At 40.4% G+C, this 18,672-nt stretch overlaps 1 protein-coding gene across 1 annotated transcript; it reads left to right on the top strand.

Annotated features, from left to right (window-relative positions):
* The first annotated feature begins 2,428 nt into the window (after positions 1 to 2,428).
* LOC113675639 (uncharacterized) lies at positions 2,429 to 8,317 on the top strand. Its single transcript, XM_027192231.2, has one exon. It carries the CDS (start codon positions 4,052 to 4,054, stop codon positions 7,481 to 7,483), a length of 3,432 nt encoding a protein of 1,143 aa, XP_027048032.2. The 5' UTR covers positions 2,429 to 4,051; the 3' UTR covers positions 7,484 to 8,317.
* The last annotated feature ends 10,355 nt before the right edge of the window (positions 8,318 to 18,672 follow it).

The raw sequence follows: 18,672 nt of genomic DNA, 5'->3' as shown, positions 1-18,672 counted from the left end.
TTTGTTCCCCTATAGATCTTACAATTGCATTTTTCGCCGCACTTCTAAATATATATTTTATTTTTTAATATGATTCAACGAAACACGAAACTGAATGTTTACGGACAGGCTTTGCTTTCTGCGTAGAAGCATTTACAAAACTTTAACCTTCATGGCCTAGACAGCGTGGTTGGCTTTTAATTTCATGATATCGGTGGATTTTGTCGGTAGGATCCCGTGGGGTCCCGTCATTTTAGAGACCAAATGTAGGGTTCCAGGGATCAAAGCCCCTGGGAACAAGGTCCCCGGGAACAAGGCCCCGGGATACTTTTTACGACTGAATTACTTAATTATTTCGGTTCACCAACTTGGTCGTCGTCTTAAATTAGCTTATTTTTCTTTAGTTTTTTACGCGAAATGAAATAAGACTGTCGGTTTGGTTTCACATCCTCTATCAATTACCAAAACTGGCAAAAAATGCGAACATTTCACATGCCCTTATTCAGGTTACTCCAAAATTGTTTTGTGAAACCTTCGATTGTCAACTGAAATTCTTTGCAGGACTCGAATATTTCACCAATGGAAATATTCGCACACAAGCACACACTCACACCTCAAGCGCTAACTTATAATAAATCACAAAATACTTGTTTAAAACGTGATACTTTTCCAGAAGAGGGTCAATATCAATTTCAAAGGTCAATTTCCCACAGAAGTTTTTTGATCCAACATCCTTTTCTACTGATACAAGTAAAGAATGCCGTTCTGTCAGAATTTAATCCATTTGACAAATATTGAACTTCCTGAAGATCAATTTCTTTGTTAATTTTTGTCTCGAAAAGGAAGTTCAACTACGGTAAGATTGACATTAATCTTAAAATCAGGATGTCTTATCTTTTTGGCACTCTCACAGTCTAGGGAGCAGTTTCCTTAGTTCAGTTTCCTACCTATCTTTGTAGGCTTTCGCTAAGAATTAGGTTTCACCAAGAGGCCATTTCCGTTGTAAAGGCTCCAAACTCCCAGTATCTGTCCGCTTGAAAGAGTATCAAAATTGCAGTTACAAGCGTTATGAATGATTGCTCTTGGTCGTCATTAGTTCACCGCGTGAAACGAGCGGGCATTACTTGGAAAACAATGAAAATGTTTCGATTCTAGAACGATTTCGGCTACAAGTATCGGATTTTCCAGTAAGCAATACGTTTGTTATACTATGTGCAGCATCACTGTATTCTTAATAAAGCGGCGAAGCTTACACAGTTCAGTCTCGTTATCGAACAACGAACCCCTTCATGACTGAAATTCTGTAAACTGCTTACGCGTCGGTTACTTCACACGAAGTTGGCTGATGCTGGTGACAGCTCTTTCGTTTCATCAATAGCGCCGTTTCGCCCGCGTCAAATGTCTGAATACTAGAAAAGCTGATTTCCTACTCGTGGTGATCATTTAAAAATCCAAGGGTTTCCCGATAAAATATTCTCATCAAACAATTTGGTGGGGTTTTGAAAACAGCGCTAAGAATTGGCATGTATAAACGAAAGCACGAGATGGAAAGCGAATTACTAAAACATTCAAAAATGGTTCACTCTAAGTGATGTTATAGACATGCACTTTGTTGTTAAGACGATTACCTAAAATTGCCATCAGAATCTCGCGTCATTGATCAAAAAAAATATTTATTCTTGACTCTTCCAAATAAACAGATAGGAAACGTCTTTCGAAAAACAGTAAAATACATTAATATTTAAAGTATACGTATTACAAAGTACTCGATGGCCTGTGTCATTATGCTTTGAAGAAAACAATACAACTCGTTCCGCGTAATAAATTAGAATTACACATCACCTATTTATAAATCTCGTGCGTTTTAAGTCTTAAAGTGCGCCGACCTTACTAATTGGCTAATATAACCTAGCTTCCCGCTATTGTTGTCCTTAAAATATGCTTGAGCGAGTCGCATATACTAATTTTTCAACTATTGATTGTGCACACAACGGCTCAAAAACGACTATTTACGATGGTGAGCTACTCAATAAGAACTTTTCTTTTTAAAGAAAGCTCTCCCCGACACGTGTGCCTAGTTTCAGTTTCATTGTATTCTTGATAGCTTACGAACCTTGCATCCGCTTCACTTAATGAAATTGCCACTTAAAAGGACATAAAGCAAAATAAATTCATCAACAACAAATATGCAAAATACAATCTTGCGCCATTTTGACATCGTCGTCCGATATTAGCGGCTCTATAGCGATGAGCATCATAGGAATTCCTAACTGCTATAAGCATGTCTTGCTCATAGTGAAAGCTCGCAGACATAAAATCTTGTTCCCCGAATTTCCGAACATATCTTTGTCGACAAATTAAAAAAAGAGAGATAATTTACGGACATAAAGATATTCGTCATGGGGCTATAATTCAGATTAAAAAGACTGACGAAGCATGTGCATCCAGTATCTGTTCATTTAATTACATACAGTTGAATGGGGAGATGGTTGCTCGCTTAATAAAGGTTATAGTGGATAGAGGTATTATAATAAACGATAAAACACGCCATTTTATGCCCTAATTGATTACTTAAAGTATAAAACCTCGCTCAAAACTGCGATTTAAAGTTTCTTGAGATTTTTCTTAGTTTTAATTGTTGTTCCGCTGTAAGTGACCGTTCAATGCGCGTGGAAGACAACACTCGCAGGCCTTTGGGACATACTTAAGGGTCTCCGCTTAGTACAGGGTGACCGCTGAATACGATATCGCCTAATACAGGTTCGATTGTAGTTCTTTCCATAACTACTTAAGAGCTTATTTACCCGACGAAAATAAGCTAATGGCAACAAATATTTTTAAACATTTAAAATTGTTTCTTCTTTCAATCGATAATCCTTATATTCCTCGATTGCGTTGTGATATCGAAACGAAATATGCATCCTAGCTGCGAAATGTGCTTCACGGCGGGGAATCTTTAGAGGATGTAATTAACATATAAATAAATACAACACAACGCATTAGGGATTGTACTGATTGAGTCATGGCCAAAATAAGGTACAGACCCGAGATTTGAGATTAATTCACGGTATCTTCCATTTTTGGCTTCAAACATTTGGTATGTGCTTTACTTTAACGTCACAACGGCAAAGGCTGTCAATCAGTGCAAGCTATTCCTTGTTCCTGTTCGCACCCAGACAGTGTAATATGATGCGTTTGACGTTGGTCGGTTCGTCATCTACTTAAGTTTTACGAAAGGAGCATAAAAAGTTAAAAAATCAATATTGTTACGAGCAGCGAGCGAGAACACCCACTCGTGGTAACTTACATTAACCCTATAGAGAGCATAAATAAAGAATAAAACAAAACAATTTAGCTTGGAAAAAATTGAAAAGGTGTCGTCAAGAGACTATAAACTGCTCTTTGTGTTGTACATGAAATGTGATGCGATGTTTGTCACACAATATGAAATACTAACTGTCCGTTTGTGAGTCACAGCATCTCTCGGAAGTTCGAAAACCTTCCCCGCGGCCACTTCCTCCAGGGAAAGTCCCTGGATACTAATGGCAAACATCATAATGGTATCGGAATTTGAAAAACCCACAGAATACAAGAGATTCTTCAACACCCTTAAAGAACAAGGTTATTTTGTACTGTGCATCAACAAACTGAATCATTCTCAAGGAATTTTGAAAAGTTTAAGAAAACTAAAAAGCTTGCATTAACAAAACGCGTGACAACTGGTCACACATAACTAGTGAATAACATGATCTAGAGTGTCCCACTCCAGTATTATAGGAGTACTAGTTCACAGGGAGGAAAAGACGAGCATCAAACTTCAAACCAATGTTTTACTCCAGTGGCTGAATGGGTCGGATATATTGAATATCTTGGAGAACTTGATAAAACTATTTACAGGCATGGGCCCATTTCCCTTCTTAGCGTGTCATTAACGATAAAACCACAAAGATGACCTTTCAGTTCACCTGACTTCCTTTTATTATGCGACGGACCTGCAATTGCTCGTTGACATTCGACACGCCTCAACTAGAACATTACAATTCCTTCTTTGTGATTAGAAGAAAAAGTTCCGATGGACTCCGTCAGTAAAGTTGTTCCCGTCGATCTATCGACGTATCTTCGATGCTATGGCTCGACTCTCCCCAAGGTAGTCAAGATCACAGAGGGTTTTTATGGAGAAGACACTTTAGAGGCTGACCAAATACTCGTTATCTACAAAGTCGAGAAGCAGAAAATGCTAATAGGCCTTGATCACTACAAACAAGAGGTTTGTATACCACGAAATTCGAAACGGAAAGTTTTGCTTCTTCCACCCGGGAGTGAAGAAGAATACAACTCATTACAAGAATTATTCGATGTTCACCGGACGACGTATTTCCGCGTTTTAGAAGACATTCCTTCGCATGGAATTTCTTCAGAAACAACACTGATACTGTTAGGCGGCCGACCTATTCGTAACAACTCCGTGAAATGTGAACTGATTGGTTTGCATAACTCCAAGGAAATTTTTCTACCAATTCAACTAAGAGGTAAATTTCAGCCGCTCTTGGATGCGAGGGAGTACTACCTGGAAGAGGTTCTTGAGCAGTTTCAGCTTCCTGTCAACATTCGATTTGTTTATCAATCACAAGCGAATACTGATCCAGGCGGTGGACTCTTGACAAATCCGGGGAATGTGTGTCTAACCAAAGAAACCGAAGTAGAAATGGTGTTTGCAGCTTTGCCTGATGATCAATTGTCCCTGTATGTTTTCCCAAGAACACTAGAAATTTATGTTAGTTGTGGTTTCAGACTCACGGCAGACACAAGCAAAAAGATCAAAGCATGCAGACAGAGTCTTGCAGAGAACGAAAAATCATTAAAACGACTTGACAGAATAATTGCTAGTTCTGCATTTTTAAGCGCCTTCCCAGTTAGGTGCTTTGAATTGGAATCGCTCCAACCCCCGTCAGTAGCACTGATTCCGAAGAAGACGAAAACAACCGGCGTAAAACCTGAAGAGACAGCCATGACGAAAGAACCAGAGCGTGACCGTTCACAATCAGAGTGCATCTCAGAATCTTTGTGTCAAGATGAAGACGACTATGAAAACATAGAAATTGAATGGAATACTGTTAAGAGTGTGGATTCGGAAACTTTAGAAAAGGTCGCAGATGAGGCTCCACCTCTTCCCCCAAAGACTCCCCGCCAAGCAAAACCACCGTTGATAAACTCGGACGTCACGCAAATTCAAAGCCCTGAAACTAACTGGAAACCGGTTCCCAAACCAAGGAAGCGTCTCAATGCCATGTCGTTGCGGTGTCAGGGTGACTCCAACGACGAACCTGTGTCTTCACAAACACAAGACTCAAGCTCAGGTCATGATTTAACCGGGAGGTCTGTATCTTCGCAGTCCAGCAGTTCCTCTGGAAATGATGACTATGAGCGCGGCCCTGACTTGCCACCCAAGCCCCTTTTTCTAAGAGCTTTGGAGACAAGTGAAGAAAGAAATGCTGCTTTAGGCGAAAGTCCACCACCTCTACCTCCAAGACCGGTTAATTCAGCATTGGCTGAAGGTTTGGCTTACTTAGTGGTTGACGTCACGGACTGGCAAGCAGTTGAAGAGAGAGCTCTGTACACCGATCCCATGGATGATGGGAAAAGTTTTGTACCAGGTGGTGTTTGTCAACTGAACGACGACGACAACACCTATGTTGATATGAAATGTAAGGATTCAGGATTGGCTGAAAAGTACCCAAACGAGGCTTCTTCTGACTCTGATCAGGATGGAACGGACATTTATGAAGAAGTGGAAAGAAATGCTGAGTGCACATCAGTTGAAGAAAAGGTCACAAAAATAGTGGAGGACTATTCTGTTTACACGAATGCAAGAGATGATGGACAGGTCTTCAGACTCCATGATGCCGAACATTTGACTTGTCCACTGAATGACGAACCAACGTACCTTGAAATGAAACCGGACCGTCAAAACCTGGAAGACCGGAAAACATACCATGAGGTTGCAGATTGCACTGATTCCAATGCAGCGTGTCTTTTAAACCACGGCGAGAATCCTGAACTCGGAGATGGTGGTAGAAGAGATAAAGCCAAGGCACCAACAAGTTTCGACAATCAGAGTAAGGTAAAAGAGGCATCTTACCAGGAGATGGAAGGGCCCCAAGAAACTTCAGAAAAGAAGAAAACGGCAGCGATTGAGACGGCAACAAATATTTCTGGTACACAACCAAGACCTGTTGTCACCAAAACACGTCATCACACAGCGATTGCTACCAATCAGAGGGATGAGAGGAATTTCATCATTTCCAGCCCAAACGAAGATGATTTTATGGATTTTAAGGATATCCAACGGCATTTCAAACTCATGAATGAACTAAGGAAAGTTAATGCGAGGGTAGCCGATTTAGAAAAACAAGTCGCAACAAAAGACGAGCTGAAACTAGTAGAAGCCCATAAGCAGCAATTACCAGCTGGTAACGCCTCACAACTTAAGCGCGATGAAGATTCGAAAAAAACGAAGAGCAACACCCATGACAAAAATCACAATGACCTCGACTCCTCCAAACCATTTTGTGAACATTCACAAAGAAAGGCCAAATTACACAAAAAAGAAAATTCTATAGGGAAAATGCAGACTAAACAAACAGAACTGCCCTCAACCCTAAACCTGAACTTTGGTCCTCTGAGGGCGAAGCTTGATCGAGGAGATTATCCCATTAGTCCCCAAGGGCAGGGAATAATTGACAAATTCCCCACCCATAACTCCAACGACGAAGAAGATCAGGTCTACGAAGAAATTCCTGAGAACATGAGCTGTGGGAATTCAAAGCGTAATCAAGATGATTGTTCCAATACTCTCCCACGCCACGTTGAAAAAGAAAAACCCTATAATTCAGATTCGGACGATGACGACGATTACGAAGAATGTTGCGACCGACATTTTATCAATCAAGAACCAAAAATGTTGCACAAAAACTTTGATGAAGAAGAATTTGCATACTGTGATATGAATGATATACCCTATCAGTCAAAACAGGTCGAAAAAGAAAAACCCTATAGTTCAGATTTGGACGATGACGACGATTACGAAGAATGTTGCGACAGACATTATATCAATCACGAACCCCAAATGTCGCTCAAAAACTTTGATGAGGACGAATTTGCATACTGTGATATAAATGATGAACCCTATCAGTATGTGGAAACTAATCGAGTCAGTGAGAGAGTGGACGATGAAGACAGACTTGGCGTAATCTCCTCCAAAACTGTAGAGGTGACAAAAGGCGACCGAGTATCGCGTTATCTGCAGCTTGACAACCCTAGCGAGGAGGAAGATTCTGTTTATGTTAATGTCGAAGATGAAGAAAGTGATTCAGACCAACTCAAACAGAATGTGCTTCAAATAACGGACAAAAGAAAGAGAGAGGCCACGTCTGAAAAAATTACTGGCGAACAAGAAACCCGTAACTTACATGAACTACTTGTATCAGAACTCCCAAGTGTGTGATATCCTCTCGCTGGGTAACCGTCCCCTGGAGTATGCAGAGCAGGTTATGTAACTCTTTGACATTTAATTACTAAGCGAGAAGATATTGAGTAAATACTCAGTATTAAATAATTTGTTATGATGTGACCGAAGTGAAATCTTTCGAAGTACATGAACAACTACGTCAAGATACTACAAACTTTTGTGAACACCTTAACTTTTCGATCGGTATTCATAAAGTTTGCTGTGTTTGGCTCTGATGGGGGGTGGGGATGTGCAAAAGTGACGGTAGAAGACTAGCAAACTATTTTGTGTTAGTAATAGATTCTTTTTAACTAGAGTGCTTTCTTTTCGATTTCAAATATAATACATATGTGTTATTAACCAAAAAGCGTGACGTCGAGATGGCCGAATATTAGCAAAGTTCTATTTATGCTTTGTTAGGGACCGAGACCAATTCGAAGTCTGCAAAAACGTACAGAAAAAGCGAGGCTAATTTCCTGCCATCTTAGTCGAACAAGCTTGGTTAATAAAGAATTTATTACATAGCAAAAAAATCGATTTCACGGAAATCAAGAATAACTTCTTTATTTCAAGAGCCGGAAAAAATAGACCTGCGTTAGTAGGGCAATAAAATCATAGCATTTGTATTGACTATCTGCAGCTGCTTTTTGCGACTCCATCGCCGACATTGTCAAAAAATCATGAACTTTGTAAGTCCGCTCCAATGCGCGGCGCAATCTTCTCCTTGCGCGGGATCAAGAGCGACGGTATACCGAAATGATACCGAAACGATTCGAAGCTTTGTTGAGCTCTCTCCAAATCACTTTTTAGGATTAAACTACTATTTCTAGAGACGTTTTATGTCTTTCAATGTGATGATTTCGTTGTGGAACGATTGTGATTGGATTTCTTTGCTCTGTAGAAAAACTGTGGACTTCTTGAGAAAATGAAATGGAGCGGCGTTTCCTCTCGGTGAAGAAACTCATCAGATAATTAAAGAATTTTAAAATAAACAAACAAATGTACTACGCTTCAGAGCACGCGTGGATCTTAGCCAACATAATTTTAAATGCGTTGAAACCGCCGAACTTTCTCCCGCAACACGAAGCCGCAGAAGCCTTCACTTGGGCTTAGCTCTTACGTTCGTAAAAAAGTAAGGAAGTCCTCCCGAAGCGAGAAGACCGACGGTATACCGAAACGATTCGAAGTTTTGTCGAGCTCTCTCCGAAGCACTTTTTAAAATTAAACAGCTAATTCTAGAGACGTTTTATATCTTTTACTGTGATGAATTTGTGGGATTCGTTTTGTGGTTTATACTGGCTTATAGCCAGTAACGCACTCTGCTGTACTGAGTGACTAAGTTATTTTGGAACGCTTCGTAAGCTTTTGGAGCAATCTCACAAAGTAAGACCGAAATCACCTCGAGATTTACTTAAATTCTTTAAATCGATCTTCACCTTTAAGATATAAATTAAAATTTTTAACGCGTTAAACTGAACTTTCTCCTGTAATGATCCTTGTAACAAAGACAAAAAGATAAGATAATGAAATATTATCATTGCAAACTTCTAATTGTTCTTTAACGTGTCAACATCTTTGACAATATTAAACTGGAAGTATTTGATTTCTTTAAATATCTTTTTAGCTTCGTACTTCCCTTGACCTGAGGACTAAAAGGGGCCATTTCCTGCTTTCACAGGAATATTGTCAATATATCTTTTACATTTCTCGCTGTAACTCGCGGTCAGAAGGGACATTAGAAGAAACAGCTACGGAAACGTTTCAGTTTCACGGAATTATAAGGGATCTAGAGTTTTAAATATCACGTCAGACTCAAACCAATGACTTTAGATGTAGCCTCGTGACCTCATAAGTCTACTATCGCGAGCCGAAGGATCAATTCACAAAGCCTAATACGGTAATTTCAGGACCACAGGAAACCTCATTGTTTTGTTAGGTGTATATATCAGTCAGCAATCTGTCCTTGTAATTAATTTTGGACAAATGTCAAGACTTCTTTTCTATCCGTTATCCGGAGTTTGACTCGACGTCTACCAAATGAACCCATTCGAACACCGAAAGAGGTATACGCCTTCGTTTCGACTGAACACAAGTTATTTACAATGGAGTTCGATGGGCCAGCAAATGCTGTAAACCTTAAAACATTTTTTCAGTGTTATGGCTCTGCTCTTCCCATAGCAGTCAATATCGTAGAAGGATATTTTGGGCCTGATGTTGACGAAACGCTTGAAGTAGACCACGTACTCGTTATATACAAAGTCGAGAAGGAAAAAATGATTGTTGCGATCGATCAGTTCAATCGAGAGCTTTGTGTGCCGAAGAATTCAAAAACCAAGATTCAGCTTATTCCTTCAGGGTGCCACAAAAAATACTGTTCAATAAGAGAGTTATGCAATGGATATCAAACGAAGAATTTCCGTGTTCTGGAGGACATTCCTTCGGTTGGAATCAATTCAGAAACAACACTGATAATTTTAAAGAGCGACAAATTTCATAGTAACCTCGTGAAATGCCTAATAAGTCGCATGGATAGTTTTGAAGAGGTTTTGCTGCCACTGGAACTATCAGGGACATTTCAGCCGCTCTTAGGCGCAAGAGAATACCATCTAGAGGAGGTTATGGCCAATTATCCACTGCCAGTGAGTGTTCGATTTGTTTCTCTAGAAGACGACTACTTCGAAGCTTGCACCCGACATTTATCAAACTTGGGAAACATCGATTTAAGGGGCGAAAGAGAAGTTGAAATGGTGTTTGCTGCTTCGATTGATAACCTTTATTCGCTAAGCGTGTTCCCAAAAACATTAGACATTAAAGTTGGTTGCGGGTTTAAAGTCACGGAAGAAACAAGTGAAAAGATCAAACATTGCAGACAGCATCTTGCGGTGTCTGAGAAAGCGTTGGATCGACTCGACAGACTTAAAGCCAACTCTTTTTATTTCACAACATATCCCGTTATACATTTCAATCTCGAGCTACTTCAATCTCCTTCGCTTTCAAAACCCGAAAAAACTGAAAACAAAACGTTAGTGAACAAAACAAATGAAAGAACTGAAGGTCTTTGTGTAAACACCAAACTGGAAACAGAGCGTAAATACGGAAGGTCAGGGTCCTCGTCACAGTCTTCCTCTGAAGCTGAAAGAGACTATGAAAACTTTGAAATTGACAAAAAATTGAACGACGAAATGTCAAAGGCGGACGAGGAAGCCCATGATGCCGTCTTCAATCTTCATCATAAGATGTCTCACAACGCAAGATCAACGCCACACGACGTCACGCAACACACGACGTCATGCAACGCGCGACACCACGCAGCACACGACGTCACGGAGGAAAGCCATCCTCTAGCTCGTCGTCGTCCAATTCCCACGCCTAGAAAGCGCGTTGGCACAGGAAATGAGGTGCCGGGAGATAATAACAACAGCGTTGTGGATCCATCACCGAAAACGCAAATCTACCACTTCTCTGACTCGGAATGGTCACTGTTGTGTAGAAGTTCCTCAGAAGATGATTCCGACGATGCTTGCCCCGAGCTACCACCAAAACATGAATTTCTAAGAAAAACATTATCACCACCACCACCACCATTGCCCCCAAGGACTCCTCCGTGTGGTGAGGGTTTGGCATACTTAGTAACTGACGTTACTGACTGGAAAGGAGTTGAGCAAAGACACCTGAGGCCAACGAAGCGGAGTGCGGCCATTAAGCAGGATGCATTGGACGCGAGCAATGATGATTACTACATTGATGTTATCGCCGATGACGTGTATACAGAAGTCAAAGATGATGGACGTGTTTTTAGACTAGCTGATCTAGAACCTAATGATCAATCCTTTAATTATTCACTGGAAACAGAAGAAGTATACATTTTTATGGAAGACCAGCGAGGTAAAGAAACGGATGGAATACAGCCCAACGTAGAGAACTTTCAAGAAGAGTATTATCTCGAGCCTGTTGATATGAGGGTTCCTGAGGATGCACCTATCGCAACACAAGAAACGGAAAGAGCTGGTGATACCGTGACACAATTCGAAAAAAGAAGATTGGATTGTGTCACAATTAACGGTGACATTGAAAAACGAGGATCTTCACGAACAGATATGCGAAAGAAAAACAGCTTTCCTCAGAAGGCGGAAGGCACTGACAACACTGACAAAAATTCGTGGTCTAAACACTCACAACCTTGCGGTTTCCCAGCTGCGGAGCAGACAGAGATGCCGCGTCGCACACAAACTGAAGAAAACATAATCATCTCCCCTCGGAGAGAAGACGATTTTGTGGACTTTGCAGAGATACAAAAATATTTGGATCGCCTAAAAGGGGATGCGTGAAAAGGACACGTTTGAACAGCAGAATTGAACCTTGATTTGACTTTCTGGTTGACTCCTTATTCGAAGTTACAACATGTTAAGAGCCCCAGCGATTTCTTGGTCCACCAAACTCCAGACTTTATCTGAGAGATAACAATTAATAAATCAATCAATGGATTCCTTTGTTTGAAAATTTCGAAAACAAATTCTCTGATCATTCGTTTGACGCCTGCTGGGTGTTTGTATGAGTATTTCTTGTTATCATTACTTTGTTTAAGTATAAAAACACTTACGAAGGATATCGAAATTCTAAAATACTACCGTTTCTGAGAATCGTACTCACTACCGGTCATTGAAAGATTAATATCTTCAATTACTGTGTTGATGAAGGCAGCGCTGCTGAATTACAGTGAACAAATACTATGAGATTTTAATCAATCATTTTATTAATGTTAAGCGTGTTGCCATCCACATCCGAGCAGGGGGATCATGTGTACATGGCTGAACTACGAGCAGAAGTAACTTAATATAACGATAAAAAGGACTGATTACAGTAAATATTAATTAAAAATATAATATTAGGAATATAAAATATAAAAGTTAACAAATATCTAGACACATATCTACACGAAAGCTTCTCCCATATCACGTTAAAGTGTCAAATAGTTAATAATAAATAGATAAATAAATGAATTAAAAAATAAAACAAAATAATACTAAAAAAATTGTTTTGTGGAGAAAGAAATTTTTAAATGATATGGTGTCCAACATTCCTTAATGGTCAGCTAAGGACCGGACAAGGTGCGTTCAAGTGTTGGGATACACCAAGCACGTTCTCTGAAATCTGATAGATTTAGATATCAAAGATAAATCACACACGGAAAACGTTCTTTCTATTGTTAGCCCGCTTCTTGCCTTTTCGATCATATTACAGTCACGCAACCCTCCTCATCTAAATTCCTTTGGAAATGAATTTCAATAATTCGATCAACAAAAAAAGTTCACCCATAATACTTTATTATGTATTCTTCAAAAGAATGTTCTTAGTATTCTTGTAACAGTTGTTCGCTACGTTTATCAAACTATAGAACTGTTCATATCGCAGTATGTTGTCATTGACGGAAATCTGTTTCAGCGTATTACTCCGATTTCGAAGGTCATTCATTCGGTGAAGGTGATGAAAAAGTTGCTCATCTAGTGCTGATTGACTGTCGTGAGTTAAATGTCGATGCATATCGGCGCGTGATTAAACAAGCAAACAATAGGGTGAACAAAGTTCACATCGACAAATCGGTCTTGAAATAATTTGAAGTTCTGTGAATTTAAATACCATTTTTGTTTTGTTTCGATTGTACCAGAATTACAGTATTAGTTCAATTCCTCCATCCTTTAACATTGAAAGTGTACAATAAAAGGTGAACAGCCATAAATTGTGGCTTATGCCTGTTCTTCCCGGCCAGTTTGCCAAACGACTAAAGAGGGTTATGTTCTCTTACAATTATGATTGAATGTAACGCACCCCCTACCGTGTAGTTCCTGAAGGGGGAAACCGAAAAAGGCGTTAAAGCTTTCGTTAAAATGTTACTGAATATCTGGAACCTTTTATTGCTTTTCTTTTGGCAATTAGATTTAAATAATGCTGTGCCTGAAAAAGTTTAAAAGAGATTAAAAAAAAGGGGAAGTAAAAATTCTTAGGGCTTCTCGAAAGAGGGATCCTTCTTGCTAACAACTATACAATTGTGTTTCGTTGTCTCTAATACTTTGGTCGCGTCTGAAGAGACAGATGCCTACTTTTACTTCGATTAGGTGTCCCTTTTGGTATTTATAAAGTTAAACTGGTCACCAAAGGAGGCCCAGTGATTAATAATACGAGTACTCGGAGAGAAATAAAAAACACGTGGACCAGAAAAACAAATCGATTTAAATTTGAATAATTCAATTAATAATAATGTTCACAACAAACATAAATAGGATCAAAAAGAACCTCCCTTTAGCACGAACTTCGATCAAAACTTACAAAATCCGTGATAAACGAGGCTTTTTTAGTGCTCTGCAATCCCACTGATGGTGAAAGGACATGGCCGGAGAGGACTTAAAAAAATTAAAAGCAAAATGTCTTCCTTCCTTTGTTTGAAAGTTTTGAAAACAAATTCTGTGATCATTCGCTTGACGCCTGCTGGGTGTTTGTAAGAGTATTTCTTGTAATCATTACTTTGTTTAAATATAAAAACACTTACGAAGGATAACGCAGTCCTAAAATACTACCGTTTCTGAGAATCGTACTCACTTCCGGTCATTGTTTCTACGCTAATTATCTCATCACTGCGATTTCCTGAACACACCTAAACCGAAGCAAAAATCCTGTTAAGACTTGGATTAGTAAGAAACTTATAATAAAACAAGATTTATGTATCTTATTATTGTGTTGATGAAGGCAGCGCTGCTGAATTACAGTGAACAAACACTATGAGATTTTAACAAGAACGCTTGATGATAATACCGCGATTGTGCTCCCTAATGACTAATCATGAGAGCTGTGACACGGGTTCGAAAAGCAGTGAAGTAAAGCGGAAGAAAAAAGGTCGATCCACGAAACCTTTGTCATCTATGCAGTGTAGTTTTTAGACAGTTATCTCTTGGCTTGCCGGAAAGGTGTAACAATAAAGAACAGACTGCATACACAGATCTTATGATCTTCAGAGTGTTGAGGGTTGCTGGGCTACATAAGAAGAATCATCGCGCATCTCGGAATTTAAGATCAGTCAGATATCGGTAGAAACCTTATTCCGTGAAAGGGCGAAACAATACAACAAGGGATACTATCAGCAACTATTGTTATTCTTAGAATAAATATATTTCCATCCACTGGATCTTTCCGAGAAGACGACCCCTGACCTCAATGAATGGGTTGTTAATAAAGTCATACTCTAAATAAAGTCGATGAAGTGTGATTTGACCACAATACTAATAGCAAGTCATTATGCATCGGGTAATTTAGTTCGTTTTGGCAAATACGTTTAGCATAACTCGAAACACTTGTAATAAGGATGGAAAAACCATCACTATCACTGCCATTGAGCAGCGAGGCGCATGTTACTATGTCTCTTGAAGAATTCATCGCACGAAATGTGTCTGAGCTTCCACAGATGGTCCAGGTCGACAAAGGATTTTGTGGAACCTCCGCGAATCAAAGCATTAAAACTGGAGACGTACTGATCATCTACAAAGTGGAAAGAGAGAGGAAAGTAAAAGCAAAGCATTCAAGTAGTGGGAGAACGCTCTGCTTGCCAAGAATAAGTGATTTGAAGTTAGAGTTGGTGTCAGAACATTCCCAAGATGAGTTCACCACTTTGGACGCGATTGCAAAACTTCCTTCTGCGGCGTTCATTCGAATTGTCGAGAACGTTCCTTTGTTCGGCCTCCTCGCTGGAGATATATTGCAAATCAGTCGAGACCCCCCGTATTTAAACCTTAGTACTGTACGATGTTTCATCGTAAACTTAAAAGATCCCGTACAAGTGGATTTACCTCTGACCCTGGAAGGAAGGTTTCAGGTCCTCGCTAATCATGGAATATTTACTACAGACGAGGTTCTACAGAACTGCACACTTCCAGTTAATGTCCGTGTCGTGTCTTATGGAAATAAAGCTATGGTTGACGGCTCTTCAGAACACCCTCGAGCAAAGCAGAGGTCAATATTCGGAAAGATTCTCGTGGAGTGCGAGATTGAAGAAGAAGTAGTTTATGCCATTTCGACTCGCGAACAGAATATTCTTTTAATGTTCCCATCGACACTAGAGATGAATGTTGCCCAGTGTATGTCTCGAGAGAGGTTTACTTCTCGCTGGGGAGCTGAATTCAAGAAGCTGCTAGAAGCATTACCGAATGAAACAGTTCTACATGAGTTATCAAACACAAACTGTATTTCCTTTACGAGTGATCCCGTGAAGAGGTGCTCTTTGGAGTCGTTACAGCATTTTTGTTTCCCTTTCGATTGCGCACAAGGAATAGAAACAACAGAAAGGCAAGTTTCACGAGTCGGCTACGAGTTTGCCCTTGATCCTTCCTCTATGAAAGAAGAAACTGCAACGAAGGAGAAAGGCTTTCAGAAGTTTCAGCCTGAGAGCTTCTCGGAAATGAAGGCACCTCCCCTTCCGCCAAAGGTGGCCTTGATTGCAACACGATCCCATGCTTCTTCCCAGGAGGACTTAACAAAGAATTTTGACAACAAACAAGAAACTGAAATGGAAGAAAATTCTTTCGAAACAATAGACAAGCAGGTAGTATTATCTGAACAAAGTCTGACGAATGACTTAAATGATGATAGTTTACCACTGAACCAGATCTGTGTTAAGCTACTAGAGGACATGTCACAACCGCAGGAAGGGTCAAAACACAGCGACGTAGGCGACGCAAACTGTAAAATGCAAATTTCAGGAGACATTCCCTATGAAAGTGAAGAACCTCTGTTCTTGGCATCCTTCACAAAAAGAAAAGCTTACGAACCATCCGTCGACAGAAATGCAAATGTGCCTTCAGATGAAGGTTTACCAGTTGAAAGAAAACGCGAGCAATTCTCAGTGCGCGTTTTACGACCGGTGCAAACAGGATCTGATTTACCACGCCGCGAACACGGAGCACTTCCTGAGGCAACAGACGACCCCCTAAGTTCGAGAGAAAAGGAGGCCGATCTGGATTTGAACTTTGAATCTAGCGAGGCAAATACAAATAAAAAGCATAATATGCAGAAAGATGAGGAAGCCTCCTCTGAACAAAGTGACGAGGAAAACAACAATTTCGATGACCTCGACCCTGATTGTTCCAAAAAGATGTTCTTTGAACACACAGAAAACGATAACGAAATTTCATTACCGAGTCTTGGAGCAAAAAGCAAAGAAGAACACCGCATGAATGGAGAGAGCACAAAGAGAAAGTTCTTTCAGTCGCTGACGTTAATGCCAAGAATGTTCCGCCAGGATCCTAGCAGGGCGGCAAGAAAGAAAGAACAGGCTCCGAAGGAAAAAAGCAACTCGGTGAGAATTCCACCGAGAAAAGCTGCTTCTTGCGACAACATTTTGATATCTAGTCCACGCGATGATGACTTCGAGTCCCTGACTAACATTAAAAAGTATTTGGAGACACAGGCAAAATTAGACAGTGCCCTCGCCCAGATAAATCGCCTGCAAAATCAAAGATCAAAGAACTTGGCCACAGGGACCAAACCCAAGAATAGCAACAAGTCGGTGAACGCCCAAGAAACGGGATTGAGAGAATTCGAAAGCGGAGGATCTTCGGAAACAGAAAATGAGGTTGAGGAACAAAATCCTCGAAACGTGTTCCCAGAGCAAACGGGGAAAGAAAGAGCACCACACACACCAGCAAATACATCTGAACAGAGCTCGCCTGCGCCAGAAACCTTCGCCTTAAGACAAGCTACCCCAACTTGGCTGAACCAAAATCCAAGAGAACAAGAAATAAGTGAAAATTGTGAAGGGGAAACCTACGGAAGAAGACCAGAAATACCACACGACAGATCTCCACATTTTGCGATTGAACCAACTGACGCAGAATCCGTAATGCCACTCGACCGTGCTTCACAGCGCGAAAATGGGCGAAGTCATGGCAGCAGCAGACGAGAAAACGACGAAAATGGGCCAAACCCTGGAGATTCCAACGAAACGTGTTGGTCCTACAGAACTCACTTCACTAGCACCTTCGGCGTGGAATTGAATGAATGCGAGATGAAAAGTGAGCTTAAAAAGACCATTCAGCAAACGAAGTGGACCACGGATGAATTAATGGAATTGATCGAAATTCTGAGAAGGAAGCTCATGGAAGTTAATCGCGTGCCGTACGTCAATCTAGCACCATCACAGGAGAGGCAGAGGAGTCTTTCCGAGGACCTTGTCAACGCACATGGCCCAAGCTCTTTTCCTGCCCCGAATGAGATTACGAGAAAGGATAAACCTCCCTACGTCAATATCAGTCAAGCAAGCGGGGAACCTAATATGCCTTCGCATCAAAATCTCGTGCAAGATTCCAGGGACCCATTCACAGCGAAAGATTTAAAAGGATTTCCTAATCGCTCACACGGAAAACCGCCGATACCAACGCCAAGGAGCACACTATCGTCTATATAGCTGTGATACACACAGTTGACGTAACATTCTTTCGAATTCGAGTCGTTCAGTAAGAGTCAAGAGGGTGGGCCTTATGTCCTTATAATGCCGTTAAAATAGTAGTGTGGAAGTGTAAATACACCACGACGCAGATAAACTTAAATTGGACACTCATTTCTGGTCAGTGATCGGATCAAAGCTTATCTATCGAATTATCAGCAGAGGCGGACGAAACTGTTGGCAGAATGCCTCACATTACTCTGATTACAAAGAAGACCGATTTAGTGCGACAGACATCTTATAAACATGTCTTCTAGGACTTGTCAGCCATTGTTCCAGATGGCTGCAGCACGCAAAATTTACATTAACAAATCACCAAAGCAAATTGTCGAACGGTACAAAGACATTTGAAGGGTGTACGTTAAAATTGATAACATTTAGTATATTTTTATTTACATGCCCATCATAGCCTTTGTTCTACTTGGCTCTTATTTCCTATAATTTACTCCTCCAAAATGGCTCATCAAATCGTTTGAAAAACGCAAACGAGCCACACACTAAAAATTTCTATGATCTTAGAGAACGACTTCCATCATGAATTCTTAATGTTAGAGTTTAGGATGCGCCGCGAGTTTTAATATTCACACCGCGACAGTCGTGCCAGGATTTGATACTCGAAGAGTTTTTTTTAGCTAGCTTTTCGATGACCGTTTCTAGGGTCATCATTGTCACGCAGTAACTGAAAAAAACGTTGCGTGAA

This window comes from Pocillopora damicornis, chromosome 3 (genome assembly GCF_964200805.1).
Source record: "Pocillopora damicornis chromosome 3, jaPocDami1.2, whole genome shotgun sequence".
Lineage (NCBI taxonomy): Eukaryota > Metazoa > Cnidaria > Anthozoa > Scleractinia > Pocilloporidae > Pocillopora > Pocillopora damicornis.
Note: the sequence above shows the minus strand (reverse complement) of the source record. Positions and strands in the feature narration are given on the sequence as shown.

Excerpts from the sequence above, each read along its gene's own strand:
- LOC113675639 (XM_027192231.2), top strand. The coding sequence starts at position 4,052 with ATGGACTCCGTCAGTAAAGTTGTTCCCGTCGATCTATCGACGTATCTT.